Below are 11,107 nucleotides of genomic sequence, written 5' to 3' on the forward strand. Positions count from 1 at the left end.
AATTCTGTCCTCATCTTAACTGCGAACTAATTGATTTTTTTAAATGTTTATTACTACATTTAATGTTAAATTCAATTTTCTCTTCTGTACCACATAATAGTTCAGTTTTGCAAATAAAGTTATAAGTACATTTTTTGCAACCAAGCATTCTATCTAAAGATATCATGATGACCCTTTTGTACAAGCTTTAGTTATTACATAGTATAGTTTTACGGAGAAAAAAAGGGTTATTTTAATCAGGGGACTCGATGTTAATATATATATTATTAATAAATATAAACTAAACTCAGCGGCGCGACAGCCCAAGAGGGCCAAGGCCTACTGTGCCCATCTCAGTTTTCTTGACCTTGGGGTGCAGGAGCAGATGTTCCGGTCAGGTGGTCAGCCGAACCCCCAGTGTTTAGTTCCCAAGCATGCTTGGTACTCATTTATCGACCCACTGAAGGGATGAGAGGCTGAGTCAACCTTGCCCGGCCCGAGGATCGAACCAGGGACCAGTGGCACGACAGCGCGAAGCGCTACTGCTCAGCCACAGGGCGTCTTAGTAAATATAGAGACTTAAAATTTCTCCCTATGATTCCTTTTATTTTTCAAAGATGCTTTTAAAGCCAACATCTACAATCCCTGCCCAAATAATTAGACGCACTATACGATGTAAAATCTTAATTATCAGGTGATATTACACAGCTTTATTGTTTTTATGCGGCTGAAACCGGTTTGCACTTGTTTACGTTCGTATATCAATTGGTTAACATTGTAATGCAATACGTTAAAAATAAATACAAATAGAAATAAGTATATAAAAAATCTCCTGTATAAAAATCTTTTACATGTATGTTTAAATATAAAAGTATTGCTTATAAACTCGTGCAAAACATGAAATTATTAAAAAAATTCAATGCGTCTAATTTGGGCTAGTTATTATAATATACTAAATATTCTATATTTATATAATATATCGTCTAATTTGTTCAATCGTTGAATTTATATTATATATCGTCTAATTTAACCAATTCATACAGCGAGCTTAAGCAAGTGCAAACTGGTTTCTGTATAGTGTAAAAATAATAATGCTGTTTAGTATCCCCTGATAATAATGATTTTACATAGAATCTTCTTGTAGTGCGGTCTAATAATTTGGTAAGGGACTGTATGTTCGGCTAATTTCTTTATTTGATAAAAAAGAGTGAGTCTATCGGCTTAAAATGTAGCTAAACAGTACAGCTAAAATTTTTAATGACTTTTTGAATTAATAAATTCTAAATTTGCGTCCGAGGAACGAATATTAACTAACTTACATTTTTAAAATAATGTCACATATGGCTGTTGTTTGTCTGCCTATGTTTTTTTTTTTTTTTCTCTGCAGAGCTGAAAGCAGACATTCCACCAAGATTTCTGTTTCGCTCTCGAACCATTAAGAAAGAGTCCTAGAACATGAAGATCCGATCTTTAAATCGAAAGTTATTCTGGGGATTCATTTATTTTTTTGCGCACTGTACATTCATTTGAAGTATATGTAAATACTGCTGATAATTGCAAAATATGTTTGCATTTTTTTAATTTTTATAGGAAGATAATTTAGCTGGTGGTTATCGGCATATTGATAACTTTGGAAGAGGAAAATTAGGTGAAATGATTGTCACTTTCTATATCAGACATAAATAAAAACGTCCTCCATTTTGTCTTCTTTCGTATAACTTTGTTAATTGTCATTTTCCTCAAACGAATTTTTGCCGCTATAGCGGAAAGTCAATTTTTTGCTTGTTTTCTTAACTCGTAATAAACAAATAATTTTTGTATCTTAATATTAATGTTTTGAAAGTATCATAATATCTGACTTCTTGCAATGTGAATCTCGATATAACAAGCCCTCACTGTATTTAAATTTGCAAAAATTCGAAATGAAATTTTGATTTAAAGAATAAATATTTGCACTTATTTTAAGTGTATTAAAATTATACTAAACTAGTTATATGCTGCAAAAATATTTCCAAGAAAAAAATTACTATCTTTAGTTTTTTGTTTTCTTCATTTTAATTGACTATTTTTAATTTAATACGTTTTTTTAAAGTTTTAAAACAATATAAAGGGCTGTGAAAAAGTTTGCTTCTCAAGTATAAATATGTTTAATGGTGATAACTTGACATAATGAACAAATAGGTGCAGGTTCGAATTTCAATAAATACATATGGGTATATCGGGAGTGGCCAAGATCGAATAACGATGACGTGGATTAACTATAGAACATAAATGTGATTCGAGCAGGTGAGTGAATAATTCCAACTATCCATGCGCAAATGTGTCGGAATTTGGAAAAACAGTGTAAAAAAAATACCTTAAAGGCGTTACTAGCAATATTTGCTACTGCATATTTCTGCAACTAACGATTCCCTAGTCAACGAAATCGCGCCCTGTTGATATCAGTAAAAATCGTTAAATTCGGTAGTTTTTTCTTTGGGGTAGTCCACAAACTATATACATGGTTCAGGCATAAAATCTTAAGCAAAGAATTAGTTCTTTCAAATTTTTGGGGAATTCTGTTCTTATATGAAAAAGAAATCTCAATTAACAATTTTACATCATCAAATTCTTTATATAGATGGATTCATCGGTCATATGCCTATTTATTACTTCCAGCAAAGGCAGTAACAAATCTTGTAGGGGGAAGAATTATTGATTCATATTTTTCATCCGATTTTAAAATGATCAATTGCAATTAACAATACAGTAAACATATTACAGAATTTTTAATTGATCAATTGAGGTAAATTAAATTATTGCACTAAAAATGTTAAGCATAATATTCATTGGGTTTTCGTTTCAAGGTTGTTGAAACTGTAAATTTAAACTATTTGATTAAGAAGTCTTGAACCAGATTGTAAGTTTTAATAACTATTGGAAAGAGGGAATGCTAATAAATAATGTTTTTTTTTAAGGCAACAGTCCTACAAAAATTTTTTACATTAATTTCAAACTATACAATTTTTAGTGCTATTATAAAATTATACTAAAAACTTAAAATTTTCTGCTTTTAACTAAGTTATTTTGAAATTAAAAATAATATATCTTATAATTAATTTACAATAACATTTACCTTTATTATATTAAATTAAAGCATATTATACTTTTTTTAGTTTGTCAAGTGCCATTTTTAAAAGTGGTTTAGTATACGCTTATTGTTCCAAAATATGTCCCGATTTTTTGTTTGGCCCACTAAGCCTGCATTATGTAATTTAAAGTCTTGAAAATAAAAACAAGCACATAAGAATTAAAATTTTATTTGCTTTCTTATCAGTGCAAATAATTCATGGCATGAATAATATTTTCCAATAGAACTATAAAATAAATAACAATAGAAAAAAAGGTAGTAACACCTCAAGGCAGTATATATGAAGTATCAGATTAATTTTTTAAGCTTATGGTGTGAATAACATTCTTATAACTCTTTTTATCAATACCCAAAAGAGCAGATCTCACTAATTAAATTTTATAAAATAGTTTAATAATAGAAAACCCCTTCAGATCTGGTATTCAATAGTTTAACACTAAATATTAATCATAAATGCATAAAATTTAATATTTATTAGGATCACAATCTTTTTCTGTTTTAGCATATTCTGCGACCTTATTATGCTTGAAATGGCAACAACATGGTATTCAGTCAACACATTCAAATTTTTTTTGAAGTTTGTATTAAGTAATATCTCCAATACTCATTCCATTTGATCATTATTTAGCTCAGTGTTCTCCCTAAGCGTTTAAAGGTGGGCGGTCAGTCCTGCCTGCCCTTTGATTCCTATAAATGTGCCCTCTTTGTAAATACATGCCACCCATCCCTTAAAAACACTGCTTATTTATTCATATTCCATTTTTTAAAAAACTAATTCACTTTTTAAATAATAATTACACACTGGTAAAATTATCAGTATTTATAGGTTTGATTCTGATTATTATTACGAATATTAACTTTGCTTGAATTATTCTCAACTCGTTAAATTTTTATTAGTATCTCTTTTATTGAGGGGGGGGGGTATTAATAAATTTTTTCAAAAATTAAACTTTAAATGCTTATTTTTTCATAATTTTCAGTTTAAATTATAAAAATCTCTTTCAAATTGTTCATCAATTAATAGTTGTTTTTAGTTAACTTTTTTTGAAAAAATATTTATGCTCAGAGAGACATTAGCATGTCTTTAATTATTTTTATGAACTACAAATTTTTCTCTTATAGAGAAAATTAATGAGAGAGAATCATTTCTTGAAATATACACATAAAGTAGTACAAGAGGGTAATTTAAAAATTGTTGAAGATCATATTCAGTTATTACATAATATTACACATTTTGATAAATTTTTACGGTGCTGAATGAGTGCCCTTTTAAAACTTATAGATAGTGCCTTTTTTGAGAGGCAGCGTGCCCTGCCCTTTTTTATTCTTAGGGAGAACTCTGTTTCGCCCTTTAAAAAAAAAAAAAATTTTTTTTTTTTTCGTTTTATGAACATTTTCAAATTTTCGTCATAAAATTTAGTATTTTGTAAAAATTCTTTCTGAAACTCATGAAATTGAAACAAAAATGTACAGTGTGCAACATAAAAATCAACACTTTCATAATTTTAGATCTAGTGATCAGATTATGGCATACTAATATGCAATTAATTTGTGCAGATGAATGGAATTCTTGACCATCTTTGATGAATTGGAACTCTTGACCATCATATTATGGTAACTGCAAACTGGAAAATACGGTACCTATAGTTTAGGAGAGCAGTCAAAAGTTTGGGTCTCTGAATGTGATTTTCTCTTTTTACATATTTCCCCAGCTCTAAGACTATTTAAGCAAATCTAAACACTTTTGAACACAAAAATAAAACTTATTCACACAAATATAATTATAATTCCAAACAAAAAATAGTTTTATCATTTGATTTAATAATGGTAGAATAAAACTTGAATAATAAAGCAAAAAAAAAAAAAAATTTCATTTTAAACAGTTAAGAAATTTCAAATAAAAAATTACAAAATTTCTGCAAAATCGGCTTAATAGTTTTTGAGTATAATGAAATTTCGAAAAGTTGTAATAATAAATTTTCATACCTCAAGAGTTATTCCACTCAAATCTTGGATTTTGTCAGTCAAAATGATATAATTTTAAATGACGTAAAATTTGCTTATCTAATGATTCAAATATTTTTTTACTATTACTAAAATAAATTATACTAATACAAATCGTTTTTGATGCAGAACTATCTTTTGATACATAAGTTTTAAAATTGCGTAAAAAAAAAAAGATTTTTTCTTTATTCGATGAGCTTAAATATTTTTAAGAAATGGCAAAATATACATGTTGAGCTACAGGGGCCATGTTTTCCTCCCAGATTATGGCAACTCTCTGCATTTTAAGGGCCAAGAATTAAAAAAAAAAAAAAAAAAATGCTAATTCTGAGAAAGAACGTTTTTGTGTCTGACTTTGTAATTAGACATTATTGTTTGCACAAATTAATTAGTATATTTCAGGCTAACCTCTCAAAGCATTGAAATTGCACTTTACTATGTGCAAATAATAATAAAAAGAAAAAATTGATAAAAAGAAAAATTTGTGCACTGTACATCATTGTAGCATATTAAGTACTAAAGTAAAGACTCAATTTGAGCTGAAGGGGTTAAAAATAATCAGCTCTCAAAATGAGAAAAAAAAAATGTAAACACTTTGAATTGAAAGAAAATACCTAAATGAATTTTATTATATATATTTTTTCTTTTTAAAAATATACAAAATCACCCAAACAGCATGAAGAATTAGGAACATCTTCAAACAAAAAAAAAAGTATTTTATAAATATAATGGAATATAACTGCAGCATCATTATATTTACAGCAATTGAAAAAAAAAAAAAAAAAAAAAAAAAAAAGATATTCCCCATTTTGATGTCAAAGATGTGAGCATAATTTACAGCACCTTGTTCATTTTAATATAAAACATTGCTTTGTGGTCCTTTTATACAAATGGAATTTCAGGCTCATAATGGAGTCTTTTTAATGTCTATGAGGCACTGTTCACAAAGTGATTTATTTATGATGGGCTGCGTTGATGCACATAAACTTGATTTTCTGACTTTCATTTTTTAGCTGCTTTCTTACCTTTCACCACTACTGGACGACTTTTGATTGTTCCCTTTTTTCTCTTAGATGTCTAGAGAAATAAAGAATTGCGATTATAAAATGAGTTTGATATACTACACCTTTTGAATGACGATTATAAAATGAGTTTGATATACTACACCTTTTGAATGACACGAATAAATTTTTATGGATACATAACGAAAAATAATGCTTATTTATGGGGAAAATAAACAATATTTTCCTTTGAAAATGTAAAAAACAAACATATGTGTTAGATGTAAACTTCCAAACATTTAATTGCGTACAGTAATTTCGTGTTGGTAGGCTGTGGCCAATCTGCATCCAAAAGTTAAACGATCACAATATACAGCATATTATCCCAGAGAGTATTTAATGATTTCATTTTTGCTTGAGCTTTGATCAAAAATTCCACAGTAATAGAGTTGATTTATTCAAAATAAATGTTTAAAAATAATATTATGAAAAAATGACCAAAATCAGATTTTTTATTCTGAAAATGGCATAATTGTCTCATTTTGAACTATTATTTGAAAATCATAATATAGCATGATAAGGCAAGTTTTTGATTTATGATGACTTGAGAATAAAATCAGACTGATATATTTATTTCGCTATTTCCTTTATATACAATTTCTTTTCATGCAAAGATTTAATTTCTGCTGTCACCCTCATTTAAATTTCTTTTTCATTAATTTATTACCAAAAGAGAATAATTTCTGAAATCCGATAAATGCTTACAATAATATAATTAGTTAATCATCAACTTCGTAAAGACTTCAGAAGAAAAAAGTTCATTCCAAGCACAGTTTAAGGTGAGTGCAGTTTGCCTATGGCAATAAATTTTCAAGACTTTAAAGACCCAATATTAAATAGTATATATATAAATTGTTATGCCTTGGAAAATGAAATTGTGGTAGCATGTTGCTGCAAAATTTAGTTTCTTTGGGCTTACAAGTTAATGAATAAATTATATGTGCTTTACTATGCTATGCTTTGTCTCAATGCAATAGAGCACAATGCTTAAAAAAGGGAAATCATAAACTAGTTACTCCTACAATATGATCTTATGTATTCTATTTATTAAGTTAAATTATTAAATTTCCACTATTATCTTTTCCTTTTTTTATATTAAAAGGTACATTTTTTTAAAAAAAAAAATATTCCTGTTTATAAATTAATCTTATGCCAGAATAAGAATTAAGTAAAACTTAAAAATTGAAAACAAATTATTTCTATATTATAAAAACTAATAAATGTATTAGAAACAGATTTCATTGAGTATAATTAAAAATTGCTTAATGAGATGAGAGCAAATAAATAAAATAAAACAATAAAAGAGAGTATGGATATAAAATGTATAATATTTTTATCTTTAACACTTTTATTTTATGTATAATATTTTTATCTTTTCCTCAAAATAATTTTAAATTCATACATATATTTAAAAATCAATTTAAATATACAACAAAAACTACACCTGCATAAATTTTGTGACTATAGCCCTAAGTTTCTGACTGTTTTAATACTTACCATACCAGATACAACACTGGGAGCCAATAATTAATTTTCCGTTTTTTTTAAAAATTTTTTTAAAAAAGAATTTTTATCTAATCAAGAAAATAATAAAAAATTTTAAGCCTATTAGTTTTTTTTCCTTCACTTCAAGCAGTTTTTTCATGGTAAAAATTGTTTTACAACACATTGTTTTTAAAGCTATAATGTTAATACAAATGGTTTATTAGCTGTGCTTTTAAACTATATAAGAGGCCTTTTCTCCTCCAGACTGAACTGTCGAAGAGGAGGAAAAATTTCGAATATGCTGTTGATTTTTTTGTTTAACTTATACAAATAAACTGATAGTGGATGCTTACACTTTTCGACAGTTTCTTTTGAAACATGAAAGGCCATCTTCTAATCACAATTTGAGATATAAAGCATGCAGTATTTTAAATTCTCCATTAAGTTTTTTTCTGATAAAAATATACCAATATATCTCTGAAGTCAGCATATTTTGAAAGGTAGTTAAGTATAATACATTAGACTGTTTTTTGGAGTTCTGATAAATATCTTTCTTTCTGTGCAATTTATCTTTAAAAATTTTTTACCATCATCCAAATCAGTTTTCATTAGCTTAAACTGCAATAAAATTGAATTAAATTAAGCCTGGAAAGAGACCTATCAAGAGAAAGCTCTATACCGCGTGAGTAATTCTGCACGATAAATTTTGTTTCGCCTCCATCGGCATTTTACAGTTAAGAAATAAGAGTTTAGATAAACCTAGAGTTAACAATGAAATTTCAAATGAGGAAGAAAAAATTTTAAAAACATTAAAATGCAAACAAACTATTGCAGAACTAATTCTCTATGGGGTAACTCTGTCATAATTTGTTGGCATTTTGAAATTAGTCTTTCAACATTAGAAACTTTATGGTTTACTCTAGGATTACCAGAATTCAAGTCTTCTATTCTTTTAATTTTACTTTAGTTATGTAAGTTAAAGGATTTGCCAAGAAAGGGTTTCTCCCGCAATATAACGTCCTGTTGATATGAATCATTTTCAAAATTATTTTTTGGGTAGAAATTTATAATAAATGAATTTAAGCTCTTAATTATTGGATTTTTTCTTCTAAGAATTAGAACTTTTCATAGCTTAAATTGTTTAAACTTTTCAAAATATTAGAGAGTTCAAAAATTTGAATTTAAAAAAAAATGCCCTTAAATAGAGAATTTTTAATTAAAAACTTAAAATTTTAGTTTAAAAAAAAAGCCATAAGTATACCAAGAAAAAGATTCTAAAAGAATATAAATATATTCTGAATGCAATTCTTTTTATAAATTACAGTCAGCAAAATAAAATAAATACACTAGTAGCCACTTTAAAATAAAAAGAATTGGAGTGAAGAAGTAATGTTGAGACATACCTTTTTGGATATAAAAAGATTTGAAGATTTGACTTTTCTTTGATTGTAAGGAATGCGTGGTCTATTAGCATCTTTCTTCACATGATAAATCCTAACAAGCCAATGCTCGGTGGTATATGCTTCTTCCAAATGCTCCAATTGAAAATTTTTGTTTCCTATTTCCATACTTCTTGTTCTGTCATATCCAGCGGGAGTGCGAAAATCCAACTGCATTATACATACAAACATAAAAATTAAGCATTGAAAATAACAGGCATGGGATTTCATTAAAAGAAAAAAAAAAAAGAATACCATGAGAAAGAAAAGCAGTAAAATACATGAAATGTTTCAATAACAAAGAATACTTTGTGTGTAGAAAATTCGTTTACAACGATTTTTTTAAAAATCTATATGCTACATTTCAAAGAAAATATTAAATGTAATACAGTATAATAATATTTTACTGCAAGTTTTTTAACCTTCTAACAAGAGGATATCACTAATAGATCTACAATTAAAAAAAAAAATAGCATTTAAAAAACATTCAAATTACTTTTGAATAAAATAAATAAATAAACTGACAATGAGCACCTCAGTTTATTTAATATAAAAAATAAAAACTTATAATTATACAAAAAATGAACAGAGTATGACCCTATAATGAATCATTGAAAAATCTTAAATTGCCAGCTTTTATCAACCAATAGATCGATTTTAATTATTTAGTTTATTTTAGACACAATTTTGGTAGTGTAGTTATTTTTCATAAGCAAGACAAAAATGAAAACCAGAAAATTATAAAAACAAATTAGGAAAAGTGGGATACGTGGAAAAAAAAAGTAGTAAATTACAGATTTGAGAAAGAATCTCAGGACTGAAATATAATAAATTCTTACTGTTAAATCAATTTCATGCAGGATAGTTAATTTAAAAAAATAAAATATGGGATAACTACAATTTTTGCATAATTATACAACCATATTTATGTGGATATTGTTACATCATTTTTGCCTCATACTAATTCAGCAAAAAAAAAAAAAAAAACTAAGTGTGATTAGTAGAGTCGAATAAAAATATAATTTTGGTGATGTGAATAAAGACAATGCAGTTTTAACGTTTGAGTATAAAAGCAACCAAGTGTTGGATAAAAATTCCCATGATAATGAAATTGCCAGCAATAAGTGGTGCAAGAATATAGTCACACATTAAAAAATTTGTAACAAAATTTCTGCAAGTAACTTAAATTTTGACACAACAAACACTGAAACTTTTTATAGCATGCTTTAAGAATAAATCTGTGGAAAATGAAAACAGTACATTAAGGACTTTAAAACAAGAGTCATACTTTATACGCTACTATTAACTTTGCACATTCATATTTAATCAAATTTTCTTAAAATAAATTACAATTTTTTAAAAACATTTTTATGTATAATTGCGTTTCTAAAGGTATAAATTATAAATAAAAAGTATATTTTTGAGATTATATTTAATATAAAATAGGCAATAATGGCATTAAATGCTGATAGTGTGTATCAGGCAAATTATTGCTCAAATTACTATTTGATAAATTTACCTATCCTTTTATGAAAGCGAAATATATGTTATTAATCCTTCACCTTTAGTTAAATATAAATCATAAAGAGAAAAAAATTAGTGTTTAAAATTACATGCAATAAAGAAATGAAAAATTACAGTTTAAAAATTCATTTTCAATGTATTCTTACTTGAAACTCCCCAAAACGGTAATAGCTTAATTTATACATCAAGCAATTCAGTAAAGTTGGTGATCCATGTTCATCAACTCTAAATTCTCCTCGACTAGTATAGTAATCAGTTTCCTACAAAGAAAGAGTATTATTTTAAGTATTTCCCTTAACCAAGCATGAGAAATCTTTTGTCCTATTTCATGAACCAATTGCAATTAATAATGATACCCTTTTCTGATATGACTAGGGAAACAATGGGAAATACTTGCGAAACTTTTTCCTAATATTAAATAACGAAGCACAAAGATTTTGTGGAGCTGTTGATTCTTATATGTCTCGATGAAGTTGTCTTTTTAT

General features: G+C 27.0%; 1 protein-coding gene across 1 annotated transcript in view; it reads right to left on the bottom strand.

The window, feature by feature from the left end:
• Nucleotides 1-3,262: 3,262 nt before the first annotated feature.
• Stt3B (catalytic subunit 3B of the oligosaccharyltransferase complex) overlaps nt 3,263-11,107 on the bottom strand; it is a 28,914-nt gene continuing 21,069 nt past the window's right edge. The window contains exons 15-17 of the mRNA XM_043042714.3: nt 10,769-10,882; nt 9,063-9,269; nt 3,263-6,190 (exon numbers count right to left, since the gene is read on the bottom strand). Of these exons, the coding sequence (XP_042898648.1) occupies nt 6,116-6,190; nt 9,063-9,269; nt 10,769-10,882 (396 nt within the window). The 3' untranslated portion in view covers nt 3,263-6,115. The remainder of the gene's footprint in view (nt 6,191-9,062; nt 9,270-10,768; nt 10,883-11,107) is intronic.

Source organism: Parasteatoda tepidariorum, chromosome 1 (assembly GCF_982258835.1).
Source record: "Parasteatoda tepidariorum strain Cologne lab strain chromosome 1, Ptep-v5.0, whole genome shotgun sequence".
Classification (NCBI taxonomy): Eukaryota; Metazoa; Arthropoda; class Arachnida; order Araneae; family Theridiidae; genus Parasteatoda; species Parasteatoda tepidariorum.